Raw genomic sequence first — 17,104 nt, 5'->3', positions numbered from 1 at the left:
CTCTGCAGCAATCACGTTCACCTACAATCACCAAGTCCCGGCCCATGCCAAACTGTCCTCTTAATGTAGCTGCTGCAGTCTGCTCTCTTTCACCAGAGAGAATCCCCTTGCAACAGCTGAGTGGGAGCATTCAGCAAACCAGGGCTGTGCCAAAGAAAAATTGTGGTGGATGCCTAAATGCTCACTTGCAATGTAAAGTTAACTGCTCGTGGCTGAAATAAGACAATATCACATCTAAAAAAGACAATCACATCTAGTCCACTTTGCATTTGATTTTTCAAAAATAAATTTACAAAAATGTTTCTAGATTTCTTCCTCACAGTTAACTAACTTCCCTTTCAGAGAGTGAGACACACGCACACACAATAGACTATAAATGCTGAATCTGGAGCAAGTGCTGATGCAGGGTCTCCACCTGAAATGTTGATCACCTCTTTGCATCAAGGTTCAATCTACCTTTGTACAGTAAGGATTAATTCGATTTTTTTCCCATAAAAATATAGAGGAAATACGTGCAGATAATTTGTGATTAAAATGTCTATCACCCTCTCTGCCAACACTGCCACTTGAGCTATTCAGTACCTCTATGTCTCTATCACAGACATTACATTTGCCCTCTTTATCCACCCTTCTCTGCACCTTAAAACATGTTTAATTTCTACATTTCAAAGTTTTAAGGGTATTATTTTTACTAAAATTACTTAAATGTAAGAATCTGAAGTAAATTGAACACTGCAGCTCGATTCCAATATTGAATTCAGCGTTTACCTGGAATTTCAGGAAATCGTCGGAGTTTGAGATCATCTATATTTGTGGCAAGTGTGAAACGAAAAGCACCAGTAAGTATAGCGATTCCTGAGCCATAAGCAGAGTGGAAAACTTTGGCCTCCATAACTCGATTCTGTAGCACCTCCTTCAAAAATCAGGGCAATGCAAAACATCATTGTTTTGGTTTGCACAACAATCAGTAACAATCATGCAATATTTAAACAAATTGAATACAGCCTGCTTGAGATGCAGTTGTAACTCAATTCATTGGTATTGGCAAATTTGAAGGAATTACTTTTTTTTTTAAAGTCAACTCAACAATGGATCCACTTTTTGAGGTCCCTACTAAATCCTTTTGCAAAAATGTATTCTACTACAGGTGCACAACCTTTTATCCGCAGATCCAAATAACGAAAACCTCCGAATAGCGGACATTTTTTCAGTCCTTGAAGAAAGGTCCTTGAAAACGTTCACCGAGGGCGGCCCGCAGAGGTGACAGCGGAACCTCCGGTCGGTCCTCGAAGAAAGGGGAACTAAATCCCCATTCATAAAAGAGAAGGTGAGGGTATATTGCGCGGGAGGGTTAATAATTGACAATATGCTGCTGCCTGCCCGCTGAGTTAAAAAGTTCCCACGGTAGACTCGATACACAGTGTACCGTGAGCCTTGCGTGGGAACTTTTTAACTCAGCGGGCAGGCAGCAGCAAATTGTCGCTCCCTTCAGTTTCACCCCACCTACACCCCTCTGCTTCCCGGCCATGTGTGTGACCCCTTCCCTCCCCTCTCCAGCTCCCCACGCATTGCACCGGCGCGGGGGCTTTGCACTGTCTTCACGTTGGAGCCAGTGCCAGTCACCGGAGACGTCACGACCAACGGGACACCGGCCCCCAGGCCCACTGCAAGCACGGCGATCCCAGAGACCCACAGCCAGCAGCAGCCCAGCCCCATTCCAATTCCAGAGGAACACGCTCTCCGCTGTCCCCGTAGGGACAGAAGCTGATGGCTCGGGCTGTGACGTCTCCGGCCACCCCCCTGTACAGGAGCTGAGACTGGGAACTGTGGGGATGTCTGCAGTTGCAGAGGGAGGGGGCAAGGGAGGTACAGTTCCCAGTCTCAGCTGCATTCCAGGGGGGTGACCGGAGACGTCAGGACCAACGGGACACCGACTGCAAGCACGGAGATCCCATAGACTCACAGCCAGCAGCAACTCTAGCCCAGCCCCGCTCCAACTCCAGAGGAACCCAGGTTGCGGATGAGGGGGCGCAGCTCGGGCTGTGGGCGAACTGCCACTTGTCGCTGTAGCGGCGCATCGGGGAGCGGGTTCCTGTTGGTCCTGACGTCTCCGGCCGTCCCCCTGGACAGGAGCTGAGAGACGTCAGGACCACCAGAAGCCGCTCCCCGATGCGCCGCTACAGCGACAAGTGGCAGTTCGCCCACAGCCCGAGCTGCGCCCCCTCATCGGGACACCGACCCCCAGGCCCACTGCGAGCACGGAGATCCCAGAGACTCACAGCCAGCAACAACTAGCCCAGCCCCGCTCCAACTCCAGAGGAACCCGGGTTGCGGATGAGGGGGCGCAGCTCGGGCTATGGGCAAACTGCCACTTGTCGCCGTAGCGGCCCATTGGGATTCCTCTGGAGTTGGAGAGACAGGGAGACACAGCGGCTTTTGAGAATGGTGGGCAATCACTTCCAAAGTTCTGCCCACACAGTCAGTACACCTCTCCTACACTTGTCTCCCGCACTAAGATCATCTCGCAAAGAATGATCCCAGCCTAACCCTCCCTATTCTCTCCTATGCTGCAAGAAAAATCTACATTGAAGACTCAAACTCGCGATCGAGTAACTGCCGGGATCGAGGCGCAAACTCGCGACCTTGCGGATACGAGCCGAGCACTCTACCACTGAGCCAGCCGTTAAAATCTACGCTAAAAATCTTCCATTCCGAAAGCTGAAAAATTCTGAATTACGAAAAGTGTCTGGTCCCAAGGCTTTCGGATAAAAGGTTGTGCACCAGTACCACTGTACCTGCAGAAATAAACACACTAAAAATGTTTCAATGTTATTCCCGTTCCATTTTGAAAACTGAAATTTGCAGCCTGGCCTTTTAGAAACATAGAAAATAGGTGCAGGAGTAGGCCATTCGGCCCTTCGAGCCTGCACCGCCATTCAATAAAGATTTCCCCCTTATCCTTAAACTGTGATCCCTTGTTCTGGACTTCCCCAACATCGGGAACAATCTTCCTGCATCTAGCCTGTCCAACCGCTTAAGAATTTTATAAGTTTCTATAAGATCCCCCCCTGAATCTTCTAAATTCTTGCGAGTACAAGCCGAGTCTATCCAGTCTTTCTTCATATGAAAGTCCTGACATTCCAGGAATCAGTCTGGTGAACCTTCTCTGTACTCCCTCTATGGCAAGAATGTCTTTCCTCAGATTAGGAGACCAAAACTGTACGCAATACTCCAGGTGTGGTCTCACCAAGACCCTGTACAACTGCAGTAGAACCTCCCTGCTCCTATACTCAAATCCTTTTGCTATGAATGCTAACATACCATTCGCTTTCTTCACTGCCTGGCCTATTTTCAATGACTGGTGTACCATGACACCCAGGTCTCGTTGCATCTCCCCCTTTTGAACTTGAACTTCAACCAAATTATATTTGAATTAAAAACACGTGTTCAAAACAACACATTTCTGAGCTGAATGAAGAGTTTTGTAAGACTTCCAAATCTGAATAGCACATGTCATCGGCAGAGTAAAGCAACCACTACTCATTGACATGCTATACAAGGACTGGGGTAAGGCAAGGTAATGGAATAATATTGATAACATTTCATCTTATTTTACAAGCTACATTCAAGCGCAACGACCACATTGAATCATAAATTAGCATCTAGGTGTGCAAACTATGATCCGGAAACAATGAATAAGTTACTGGAGAGTATTCTGAGGGATAAGATATACATGCATTACATGGACAAGGTTGAGTATGGATAGTCAACATGGTTTTGCACGTGGGAAGTCGTGCCTCAGAAATTTGATTGAGCTTTTTTTTTTAAGATGTGACCAAAAAGGTTGATGAAGGCAGAGCTGTAGATGTTGCATATCAAAGATAGACACAAAATGCTGGAGTAACTCAGCAGGAAAGGCATCTTTGGATAGAAGCAATGGGTGATGTTTCGGGTTGAGACCCTTCTCCCTCTCGACCCAAAATGTCACCCATTCATTCTCTCCAGAGATGCTGCCTGTTCCGCTGTTACTCCAGCATTTTGCGTCTAACTTCAGTGTAAACCAGCATCCACAGTTCTATCCTACACATGTAGGTGTTGTATATATGGATTTCAACAAGGCATTCAACAAAGTTCCGCATGGTAGGCTGCTCTGGAAGGTTAGAGCGCATGGGATCCAAAGAGATATAGCTGGATGGATAGGCCTGTGAGTAGTGGTGTGCTTCAGGGTTAGGTGCTGGGCTTGTTCCTGTTTGTTATCTTATATCAATGATTTGGATGAGAATGTACATGGCATGGTTAACAAGTTTGCAGATGACACAAAAGTGGGTGGTATTGCAGAAGGTGAAGATGGTTGTCAAAAATTGCAGTAGGATTTTGATCTGTTGGCCATGTGGGTGGAGGAATGGTTGATGGAATTTAATACAGGGATATGTGAGGTGTTGCATTTTGGGAGCACATTCACTGGTCAGGACCTACACAGTGAGGGGTAGGGCTCTGGAGAATGTTGTAAAGCCGAGGGAACTAGGAGTGCAGGTACATGGCACCTTGCAATTGGGGGTCATAGGTAGATAAGGTGGTCAAAAGGAGTTTTGGCACATTGGCCTCATCAGTCAGAGTAGTTGGGAGGTCATGTTGGTTGTCAAAAGGGCGAGTATTTGGCACATTGGGGGGGGGAAGAAGATATAGTTGGAAGCCTGAGCGAGTTGGGTAACCTATTTTTGCGCAGGAGGTAGTGATGATGTATGGAATGAGCAAAATGCTAGAGGATCGGACAGGTAGTCTTGAGGTAGGAAACGAGAACAAGTATAGTTGGAAGCCGAGGGGTAACCTTTTTTGCACAAAGGGTAGTGAGTGTATGGAATGAGCTGCTGGAGGAGGTAGTTGAGGCAGGCACAAGTGTAATGTATAAGAAACATTCAAACAGTTATATGGATAGGATAGGGTTAAAGGGATACGAGTTAAACGCAGGCAGGTGGAACTAGTGCAGATGGGACATGTTGGTCGGCGTGGGCAAGTTGGGCGGAAGGGCCTGTTCCCATGCTGTATGATTCTATAACTCTATGACTTTGGGTAACCTATCAATCTATATATTGACCAAAGTATAAATGTAAGATAGCAAGGCAATGTCTCCTCTTCTAATCACGTGGCTAAAATATTTAAGGCTTAATTAAAAATCCATCATTCAACAACTTAGCTCTTCGTAAATCCTCCACTCAACTCCCCTCAGCCCAATCCCCTTTCAATTCCTTTTCTTCATCATGAAATATAGTTCTATAAGGTACAAGCATCTTCTGCTCTATTGAACAATATATTTTCTGCTCAAATAACACAACTTTTAATTGTCAGTTTAATTTAACTTTTCATTTTAACTTTTTAAATTAACACTTTATTAATTGTGTTCAGTTTTCATAGGAGCTACTAGAAAGAATGATTCTACCTCCCTCATCCTTGCCAAAGCAAAGTTCAGCAATCCTTGATATAGTATCTTGATATCACATCTTGATATAGTAAACCAAGAAATGAAACTGGAAGTTAGTCATCCCATGACCCAATCAATAGATTCGGCCTGCTAACTACATAAGAGAATACCCAATAATTAAATCTAAAAATAAGTAAGTCTTCAGATAAAAGTGCCAGTCTGCTGAGGACTGACTTAAGTGTGTAAAGGAAAATAGATGAAGATTCGTGGGAGCAACGAATACCGTAATTCTATCTGCGATCTCTTTATGAGGGACCTAATTTGTATGGTAATGTTTGACAGGAACTTACATTACCCATGCTGAAGTGTCTCTTAAATGAGCCAAAAATATTATGGATTAGAACAGCTCCATCATCTTGTATACAGAGAAGATCCTCATTTGTAGTCCATCCAATGTGAACCACTATACCACTTTTCCACTGCAGAGACAAAAGTACCATAAAGTTTTAATATATCGCTTCTGAATTAGTTTAACTTTAATTCAAACATAAACATAGAAAGGTCCATATTTATCCATAATAATATTTTATAGCTGGTCATGTTTACACTTAGATATTTAATTTAGAATTTTTTTTTAAAAACCTTGCTAGCTTGGATTGGATTGCAACCTTGTCGTGCTCGGGGAGCTTGTGTGTCTCAGTGACCCCTAGAGCTATGCCAGCGGGAGATTCGTCTCCTGTTAGGGTCTCCCATGCTGGACGGGTCGAAGGGTAGAGGCGAGACAAAGAGCGATCCACTGGTCCTCCTGGTTGGAGGTTGAGCACAGGGCTAACAACCCTGTCATGTAAAACAAATTCGTTACGGAAACAGCAACTGGAGGAATCAACACTACGGGGCCTGATGGACTTCCAGGGCTACCTGACCTGGGGTAGTGTCCAGAAGCTAGGCCAGAACACACAGGAGTGAAGGACCTTCGTTGCTACCCTACATTGTTATTTGTAGATTTTAGTTCTGCATTTAATACTATCATCCCCAGCAGAATGGTGGACAAACTGTCTGATTTAGGTGTTGATGCAAACACATGTGGATGGATTAAGGACTTTTTAACAGACCGCCCACAGACTGTCAGGATGGGGTCCAATTATTCCCCAGTCCTGACGCTCAGCACAGGAGCGCCACAAGGATGTGTGCCGAGTCCAATCTTGTATACAATATACACTTACGACTGTATACCAACACATAGTACAAACAGGATCATCAAGTTTGCGGACGACACGACTATGGTGGGACTGATAAACAACGATGACGAGTCTGCCTACAGGGATGAAGTCCAAAAACTGACCGTCTGTTGTACCAAAAACAACCTGGTACTAAACCCATCAAAGACAAAAGAACTTGTCATTGACTTCAGGAGGAAGAGGAGAGAGGAACCTGCTCCTTTATACATCAAAGGAGACATGGTGGAGAGAGTCAACGACTTTAAGTTCCTGGGAATAAACATCTCCCAGGACCTCAAATGGCAAATGAACACCGTCACTCTCGTGAAGAGGTCTCATCAGGGGCTGTATTTCCTAAGGTCTCTACGGAGAGCTAACGTCCCACAGCCGCTGCTGCTGTCCTTCTATCGATGCGCCGTGGAGAGTATCCTCACCTATGGAATCCTGGTGTGGTTTGCCAGCTGTACTGTGGCTGAGGAGGGCACTGCAGGGAATTATAAAAACTGCGCAGCGCATTACAAACGCTAACCCTGCCCTCCTTGGATGACATATACAAGGCCCGATGCTTGCGCAGGGCCATAAATATCAAGAAGGACACATCCCACCCTGCCAACCACCTTTTTACTCTGCTACCCTCCGGGAGGCGATTCAGGTCTCTGCAGGCTCACACTGGTATACTAAAAAATAGTTTCTACCATTGTGCGATAAAAGAGCTTAACTCCAACAGTGAACACTGGGAAGCAAGAAGTAACTTCGAGGAATACCGCTAAATTATTTTAATCTCTTTTAAAAATGTATTTATATTCTACTATTAACTGTACATATGTGCATTGGTGTCGTGTTGTATTTCTTTTAACGGAGGAGAAGCAAATGGAATTTCGTTGCTCAGTTTTGTGCAATGACAATAAACATATTCTATTCATGTCAGGGGGCATAATAGGCAGTAAGTAGATTGGAAAGGAATCATAACTTGCTGAGAGATCAATTGTTCCCCCTTTCAGTCTGAAGAAGGGTCTCGACCCAAACTGTCACCCATCCTTTTTCTCCAGAGCTGCTGCTTGACCTACTGAGTTACTCCAGCACTTAGTCTTTCTTTGGTATAACCAGCATCTGCAGTTCTGTGTTTCTACAATTATTCCCCCTCTCTCTATCCACGTTTGTGTGGGGCTAAGACGATTATTTTTCAAGGTAAACACAAAAAGCTGGAGTAACTCAGCGGGTGAGGCAGCATCTCTGGAGAGAAGGAATGGGTGACATTTCGGGTCGAGATCCTTCTTCAAACTGATGTTAGGGGAGGGGGCAGGACAAAGATAGAATGTAGGCAGAGACAATAAGACTAGTGGGAGAACTGGGAAGGGGAAGGGGGATAGAGAGAAAAAGCAAGGGCTATCTGAAGTTAGATGTTCATATCGCTGGGGTGTAAAGTACCCAAGCGAAATATGAGATGCTGTTCCTCCAATTTTCGCTGGGCCTCACTCTGACAATGGAGGAGGCCCAGAACAGAAAGGTCAGATTGGGAATGGGAGGGATTAATTTCCTATGGTAGTCCAGTTTAGATTAGTTTAATTTCAAGACACAGCATGGAAACAAGACCTTCGGCCCATGGAGACCGTGCCGACCAGCGATTCTTGCATGCTAACACTATCCTACACGCACACGGGACAATTTACAATTTTACCAAGCCAAATGGCCTACAAACCTGTACATCATTGGAGGGTGGGAGGACCCGGAGAAAACCCACGCAGGACACGGAGAGAACGAACAAACAGCACCCATAGTCAAGATCGAACCCGGGTGCAGTGGGACAGCAATTCTACACCGTTCTGCCCTTTGTAATCCATCCAATGGATGGTATTTTAAAGATAGCCACAAAAAGCTGGAGTAACTCAGCGGGACAGGCAGCATCTCTGGAGAGAAGGAATGGGTGACGTTTCGGGTCGAGACCCTTCTTCAGACTGATAGAACTTTAAGCAGTACTCATATAAATCACACCATTAACATATATTATCCACAAGCTGTTATTTATTTGTCAAATTTGACCAAAACAGTGCATCAAAAATAATAGAAATGTAAAGCTTACCGGAAAAGAAACTATTCGATTTCCTGAAGAAGAGTATATTTCCATGACAGGACGGAAACTTGGAGACCTCTCCTTTCGGGATTCATTGGTCATCAAGGCTACAACAGACATTTATGACAATGTTAACAAGAGTTTTGGAACAAAGAATTGCTTAAATTGATTGCTTAAACAGATTGACTGGCAATTAATTCTAAAAGGGTTGACGGTGGATATGCAATGGAAGACATTTAAAGACTACATGGATGAACTACAATAATTGTTCATCCCAGTTTGGCAAAAGAATAAATTTGGGAAGGTAGTGCATCCGTGGATAACAAGGGAAATCAGGGATAGAATCAAAGCGAAGGACGATGCGTACAAATTAGCCAGAAGAAGCAGCATACCAGAGGACTGGGAGAAATTCAGAGACCAGCAGAGGAGGACAAAGGGCTTAATTAGGAAAGGAAAAATAGTTTATGAAAGAAAACTGGCAGGGAACATAAAAACTGACTGCAAAAGTTTTTATAGATATGTGAAAAGAAAGAGATTAGTTAAAACAAATGTAGGTCCCTTGCAGTCAGAAACAGGTGAGTTGATCATGGGGAACAAGGATATGGCGGACCAATTGAATAACTACTTTGGTTCCGTCTTCACTAAGGAAGACATAAATAATCTGCCGGAAATAGCAGGGGACCACGGGTCAAAGGAGCTGGAGGAATTGAGTGAAATCCAGGTTAGTCGGGAAGTGGTGTTGGGTAAATTGAATGGATTAAAGGCCAATAAATCCCCAGGGCCAGATAGGCTGCATCCCAGAGTACTTAAGGAAGTAGCTCCAGAAATAGTGGATGCATTAGTAATAATCATTCAAAACTCTTTAGATTCTGGAGTAGTTCCTGAGGATTGGCGGGTAGCAAACGTAACCCCACTTTTTAAGAAGGGAGGGAGAGAGAAAACAGGGAATTACAGTTAGTCTAACATCAGTAGTGGGGAAACTGCTAGTTATTAAAGATGGGATAGCAGCACATTTGGAAAGTGGTGAAATCATTGGACAAAGTCAGCATGGATTTACGAAAGATAAATCATGTCTGACGAATCTTATAGAATTTTTCGAGGATGTAACTAGTAGCGTGGATAGGGGAGAACCAGTGGATGTGGTGTATCTAGACTTCCAGAAGGCTTTCGACAAGGTCCCACATAAGAGATTAGTATACAAACTTAAAGCACACGGCACTGGGGGTTCAGTATTGATGTGAATAGAGAACTGGCTGGCAAACGGGAAGCAAAGAGTAGGAGTAAACGGGTCCTTTTCACAATGGCCGGCAGTGACTAGTGGGGTACCGCAAGGCTCAGTGCTGGGACCCCAGCTATTTACAATATATATTAATGATCTGGATGTGGGAATTGAAGGCACTATCTCCAAGTTTGCGGATGACACTAAGCTGGGGGGCAGTGTTAGCTGTCAGGAGGATGCTAGGAGACTGCAAGGTGACTTGGATAGGCTGGGTGAGTGGGCAAGTGTTTGGCAGATGCAGTATAATGTGGATAAATGTGAGGTTATCCATTTTGGTGGCAAAAACAGGAAAGCAAACTATTATCTAAATGATGGCCAATTGGGAAAGGGGGAGATGCAGCGAGACCTGGGCGTCATGGTACACCAGTCATTGAAAGTAGGCATGCAGGTGCAGCAGGCAGTGAAGAAAGCGAATGGTATGTTAGCTTTCATAGCAAAAGGATTTGAGTATAGGAGCAGGGAGGTTCTACTGCAGTTGTGCAGGGTCTTGATAAGACCACACCTGGAGTATTGCGTACAGTTTTGGTCTCCAAATCTGAGGAAGGACATTATTGCCATAGAGGGAGTACAGAGAAGGTTCACAAGACTGATTCCTGGGATGTCAGGACTGTCTTATGAAGAAAGACTGGATAGACTTGGTTTATACTCTCTAGAATTTAGGAGATTGAGAGGGGATCTTATAGAAACTTACAAAATTCTTAAGGGGTTGGACAGGTTAGATGCAGGAAGATTGTTCCCGATGTTCGGGAAGTCCAGGACAAGGGGTCACAGCTTAAGGATAAGGGGGAAATCCTTTAAAACCGAGATGAGAAAAACTTTTTTCACACAGAGAGTCGTGAATCTCTGGAACTCTCTGCCACAGAGGGTAGTTGAGGCCAGTTCATTGGCTATATTTAAGAGGGAGTTAGATGTGGCCCTTGTGGCTAAGGGGATCAGAGGGTATGGAGAGAAGGCAGGTACGGGATACTGAGTTGGATGGTCAGCCATGATCATATTGAATGGCGGTGCAGGCTCGAAGGGCCGAATGGCCTACTCCTGCACCTAATTTCTATGTTTCTATGTTAAAATGTGGGAAAGGAGCTGGAAGGTGCATTGATCTTACCAATCGGACCACCATATGGTGCGGCTGCAATTAAAGAGTTACTGATATCCTCCTTCAGCTTCCATTCGGAATACAGGGCAAACTTCCTGCGCAGGGTACAAAACAGAGTTACCAAAGCAGAAACATTGTGAACATCAAGCCAATAAATGCAATGATTTTACAAAAAAAGACAGTGCTTTTTGAGTAGCTCAGTGGATCAGGCAGCATCTCTGGGGAACATGGTTAGACATGCCAGAGATGCAGCCTGACCCGCTGAGTTACATTGGAGGAACCCATATTTCATATTTTGCTTGGGCAGCTTACAGCCCAGTTGTATAAATATTGATTTCTCTCACTTCAGGTAGCCCCGGCATTCCCTTTCTCTCTATCCCGTCCCCACTAGCTTCTCATTTAAACCCTACAAACAGCTAACAATGGCCTGTTTCCTTTATCATCGTTACTTTTTTGCATATCTTTCACTCATTGTCCTTTATCTCTCCACATCACCGTCTATATCTCTCATTTCCCTTATCCCTAACCATCCTGAAGAAGGGTCTCAACCCGAAATGTCACCCATTCCTTCTGTCAAGATGCTGCCTGTCCCACTGAGTTACTCCAGTTTTTTGTGTCTATCTTCAGCTGAGTTACTCCATCACTTTGTATAGGTCGAGGAACAGCTTCTTTCCGGCGGCTGTCACTCTACTAAACAACGTACCTCGGTGACTGCCAATCACCCCCCCCGGACACTTATTATTTTTTTTTAATTCAAATCGTTTGCTATGTCGCTCTTCAAGGGAGATGCTAAATGCATTTCGTTGTCTCTGTACTGTACACTGACAATGACAATTAAAATTGAATCTGAATCTGAATCTGATTTGTTTTGTAAAGCAGCATCTACAATTGCTTGTTCCTCCATTGCAATGTCTTGATTTTGTTGATATCCCAATAAGGATTTCTTGTTTACAGCAAAATAACTACAGACAGGGTGGCCATGACCTGAACTTTGTTTTGCTTTGTGTATATATATGCCCCAGGTAGGAGAAGCAGCAGCAGCAGCAGCAACGTTGAGGTGGCATTTCTCGTTTTTGATTCTTCTCCATCAAACGTCCTGAATATCCATTCGTTTCCTTGAACTGTCAGAACAGTCCGCGCTGGAAACCCACAGTGACAAACAACACTGACCCCATTCCTTCTCCCCACAGATGCTGCCTGTCCCGCTGAGTTACTGCATCCAGCACTTTGTGTCCAACTACAGTTCAACCTCAGCTGCTCGGGAATGAGCCGTAACATCAAGCGTTGCATTTGTTCAGCCACTAGACCCTCACAACCGGCTCCGCCGCTCTCCCCGGTGCCTGTTTACCAGCAGTTATTAGTATTAGCACGGTGTTAGAGAGAGGGGCTGAAGATGCTGCTTTACACCCAACATAGACACAGCCTGCTGGAGTAAGTTTGTGCTGGCGAGAGGGTCGGGCCGGGCCGGTGAGGGGCCGAGCGGCCTCAGGCCGGGGCACGGAGGGAGGGAGTGAAGAGCCGGGGCCCCTCGGCCGCTGACGGAGACACCGACCTGTAAAACACATCCCCCAGCGGGTTCCAGTTGGCCGTGACGAACGCCATTGCCGCCGCTGCTGCTGGAGGCTCTGGGACCTCGACCTCGACCCCGGCCCCGCTCGGCAGCAAAGATACTGGAGGAGATCTGTGCTCGACAGTGACGGTGCGGCAGCGGCGGCCCAGCAACACCAGCCGCCCGCCCGCGACAGCGACGCCGCCGGCCGGCCGCCCGCCCACACCTGCAGCAACGTTGACCTCCCCCATCCCACACCCATCCCCCATCCCACTCCCCCATCTCACTCCACTTCCCCTCCCCATCCCCACTCCCCCCTCCCCCATCCCCACTTGCCCATCCCCACCCCATCCCCATCCCACTGCCCATCCCACCTCCCCTCCCCATCCCCACTTGCCCACATCCCCATCCCCATCCCACTTGCCCATCCCCACTCCCCCCCCCCATCCCCACCCCCCCCATCCCCCACTTGCCCATCCCACACCCCCCACTCCCCATCTCACTCCCCCCCCGTCCCCATCCCATCCCACCCCTCCCCTCCCATCCCACTTGCCCATCCCCACTCCCCCCATCCCCATCCCACCCCCATCCCACTGCCCATTCCACCCCCCATCACCATCCCACTGCCCATCCCCACTCTCCCCCCCATCCCCATCCCACCCCCCCCTCCCCATCCCACTTGCCCATTCCCCCACCATCACCCCCATCCCACTCCCCCCATCCCCCTCCCCCCCCCCCCCCCCCCCCCCCCCCACCCACACCCCCCTCCCCCCTCCCCCCCCCCCCCCACCACCCCCCCCCCCCCCCACCCCCGCCCCCCCCCCCCCCCCCCCCCCCCCCCCCCCCCCTCCCCCCACTCCCTCCCCCTACCCACCTCCCCCCATTCCACTCTTCCCCCCCATCCCACTACAACTCCCCTCCCCCTAAACTAAATGCTTGATCAGAAATGTTTCGAAAGTAGATCTTAAAAGAGAGAAATTATGATATTTAGTAGCGGCAATCAACAAATAATGTAGATATTAGATAGGTCACAGTTATCAGAAAAGGAATGGTCTGAAGAATGGTCCTGATCCAAAAGGTCGCCTATCCATGACCTCCAGAGCATCTGCCTGACCTGTTGAGTTACTCCAGTATTTTGTGTTTTACATAAGGAATGGTGTTGAACCATTGAGATCAATTCAGTGTCTGGGGATGAGGTTGTTAGAGATTTTGGAGATCAAATGAACAATCGAGGTTGGAGACTTTTACATGGGCCTTGTCAAAAATTAGGGAGAGATGGATTGAAGTTGGCCCACAGCCGATGAATGGATCAGATGGGAGATCAAAAAACCTTTATATTAGGGACATGCAGGACGTGAAATAGGCACTATTTAATTAGCTTACATTTATGACAATACCAACAATGCTGAGAAACCAAAATTAAAAGTTAAGGAGCATAAAAGTAAGCTATACTAAAACCTTGTTAACACCTACATATCATCAGAGGCTGAAAAACATATTTGATTTAATCTAAAAATAATCAAATTTAAAAGATAATTCTTCAGTCTCTATGTGCATGAGCCAATGTGAACCACTAGTCTTTTAGATTAAGAAAATTCAAAGTTTGTATCGAACTTGAAACTCCAAAGAATCTTAAATAGTGACAATAGTAACAATGGTGATAAGTTACTATTATATAGAAGCATAGAAAATAGGTGCAGGAGTATGCCATTCGACCCTTCGAGCCATACAATATGATCATGGCTGATCATCCAAAATCAATGCTCCGTTCCTGCTTTCTCCCCATATCCCTTGATTCCGTTAGCCGTTAGACCATATGGTATTGGGGGTAGGGTATTCACATGGATAGAAAATTGGTTGGCAGACAGGAAACAAAGAGTAGGGATTAACGGCTCCCTTTCAGAATGGCAGGCAGTGCCTAGTGGGGTACCACAAGGCTTGGTGCTGGGACAGCAGCTATTTACAATATACATTAATGATTTAGATGAAAAAATTAAAAGTAACATTAGCAAATTTGCAGATGACACAAAGCTGGGTGGCAGTGTGAACTGTTAAGAGAATGTTATGAGGATGCAGGGTGACTTGGACAGGTTGGGTGAGTCGGCAGATGCATGGTTGATGCAGTATAATGTGGATAAATGTGAGGTTATCCACTTTGGTGGCAAGAACAGTAAGGCAGATTATTATCTGAATGGTAGATACACAAAAATACTGGAGAAACTCAGCGGGTGCAGCAGCATCTATGGAGCGAAGGACATAGGTAATGTTTCGGGCCAAAATCCTTCTTCAGACTAATAGGGGGTGGCGGGGAGAAGCAAAAAGGAGGAGGAGCCCGAGGGCTGGGGGATGGGAGGAGACAGCCCGAGGGCTGAGGAAAGGGAGGAGACAGCAAGGGCTAACAAAATTGGGAAAATTCAATGTTCATGCCCGAAGGATGCAGACTCCCCAAGCAGAATATGAGGTGCTGTTCCTCCAATTTCCGATGTTGCTCACTCTGGCCTGGAGGAGACGCAGGACAGAGAGGTCGGATGGGGAATGGGAGGGGGAGTTGAAGTGCTGAGCCACCGGGAGGTCAGGTAGGTTCTTGCAGACCGAGCGGAGGTGTTCGACGAAACGATCGCCCAACCTCCGCTTAGTCTCACCGATGTAGATCAGCTGACATCTAGAGCAGCGGATGCAGGAGATGAGGTTGGAGGAGATACAGGTGAACCTCTGTCGCACCTGGAACAACTGCTTGGGTCCAGTATTAAATTAGTTGTGACATAACATTTCATGAATGGGAACACATGCATTGGTTTGGAGGGAGATTACAGATTCTATTATTATTTCAGTTGTTAATTATCAGCATTATTGAATCAACTACTTTAAGTCTGAAGATGGGTCTTGACTCAAAACGTCACCCATTCCTTCTCTCCAGAGATGCTGCCTGTCCCTCTGAGTTACTCCAGCATATTGTGTCTATCTTCAGCGCAAACCAGCATCTGCAGTTCCTTCCTACACTTTAACTTTCAGTCAGTGTAAGTTGCTCAAGTTTGAGAACTCATTGCTGATTTGCATAATGGAAACACAAGAAACTGCAGAGGTTGGATTCGTAACTAAAGAGCTGGAGAAACTCCAGGCAGGTCAAGCAGCATCTGTGGAGGGAAGGGACAGCTGGCGTTTCGTGTCCTGACCCTTCTTCAGACTGATGAAGTAGGGGAGAAAAGTTAGGATAAGATGGAGGTGAGGTAAAGCCTGGCAAGAGGTATGTGGATACAGGTGTGGGGAGAGGCAGATTTGCAAATGCATGGAGTAAGATCATGAGGTAGAGGTAAAAAGGAGACAAAAGAGTGTCATATGTGGAAAGGAGGAGTGAAATGAGTGGAAGGGGACAAGGGGAGGGGGAAGACAGGTGAGACAGAAGTTCACGTGCACCTCTACCGACTTTGTTTATTGTATTCGGTGTTCCCAAAGTGGCATTCCTGTACATCGGCAAGACCCAGCATAGATCAGGCGACCGTTTAGCCGTACATGTGCGTTCTGTCAACAAAGACACATAGGAGCCCCCAGTTTGCTAACCATTCTAAGTCCCCTTCCTATTCTGACCTTTCCGTCCTTGGTCTCCTCCAGAGTAAACCACACCTCATATTCAACTTGGGTAGCAATATGAACATTGAGTAATGAATTCTCCAATTTCAAGTAATATCCCCTTACTCCCTGTCGCTTTCCTGTGACATCCCCCCCCCCCCCCCCCCCCCCCCCCCCCCCCCCCCCCCACCCCCAATTCTGGTGCACACCCATTTCTCGCACCACCGTGCAGTTACCCTGCTCCTTCCTCCTCCATCTAATTTTCTTTTTTGGCCACTCATTCGCATCCCCCCTGATATCCCTCCCTCTGGCTTTACATTTCACTCTTCTTCTCTGACAAACGTTTTGTACCTTTTTTGTCTCTAACCTTAGTCACTCACTCGACCCATCTGCCAATCAGACCTCCCTCTCCTGTATCCAGCTACCACTTAACAGTCTTTGTCCCACTATCATCTCTCTTATCCAGTTTTCTTCTACTACTTCTCCCTAGTCTGAAGTCGTGTCCTTACCCAATACATTGTCTTGTTTTACCTCCACAGATACTCCCTGACTTGCTGACTTCTTCCAGCATGTTGTGCTTTGCCCAAGATTCCAACATTTGCAGTTCCTTGCATTTGCATAAAATGCATTCTGTTACATGAAGGGACTAGAAAAAACTGAAGTTTTTCTCCAAGAGCAGAGAAGCATTGTTAAAATAACATTAATGGATTTGTTACAGGAAGTTGGACCCAGCTGCAAGATGGTCAATTTTGCAGAAGAAACAGTTACATGGAGAATATATTAAAAATATGGTGGAATCGGATACATATATCTCAAAAGAGTATTGGATAAATTCTTGAAATTGAAGTAAAGGTCCGGACTAAGAACAGTAGAGTGGGAAATATATTGGTTAACTTCTTCAAAAACCAT

General features: G+C 46.3%; 1 protein-coding gene across 1 annotated transcript in view; it reads right to left on the bottom strand.

The window, feature by feature from the left end:
* vps16 (VPS16 core subunit of CORVET and HOPS complexes) overlaps positions 1-12,773 on the bottom strand; it is a 61,092-nt gene extending 48,319 nt beyond the window's left edge. Inside the window, exons 1-5 of the mRNA XM_055637643.1 lie at positions 12,632-12,773; positions 11,089-11,174; positions 8,717-8,814; positions 5,770-5,898; positions 769-913 (exon numbers count right to left, since the gene is read on the bottom strand). Of these exons, the coding sequence (XP_055493618.1) occupies positions 769-913; positions 5,770-5,898; positions 8,717-8,814; positions 11,089-11,174; positions 12,632-12,681 (508 nt within the window). The 5' untranslated portion in view covers positions 12,682-12,773. The remainder of the gene's footprint in view (positions 1-768; positions 914-5,769; positions 5,899-8,716; positions 8,815-11,088; positions 11,175-12,631) is intronic.
* Positions 12,774-17,104: the final 4,331 nt, after the last annotated feature.

The sequence above is a fragment of the Leucoraja erinacea genome, chromosome 7 (assembly GCF_028641065.1).
Source record: "Leucoraja erinacea ecotype New England chromosome 7, Leri_hhj_1, whole genome shotgun sequence".
Taxonomy (NCBI): Eukaryota; Metazoa; Chordata; class Chondrichthyes; order Rajiformes; family Rajidae; genus Leucoraja; species Leucoraja erinaceus.
This window is presented reverse-complemented; position numbering and strand designations above follow the sequence as displayed.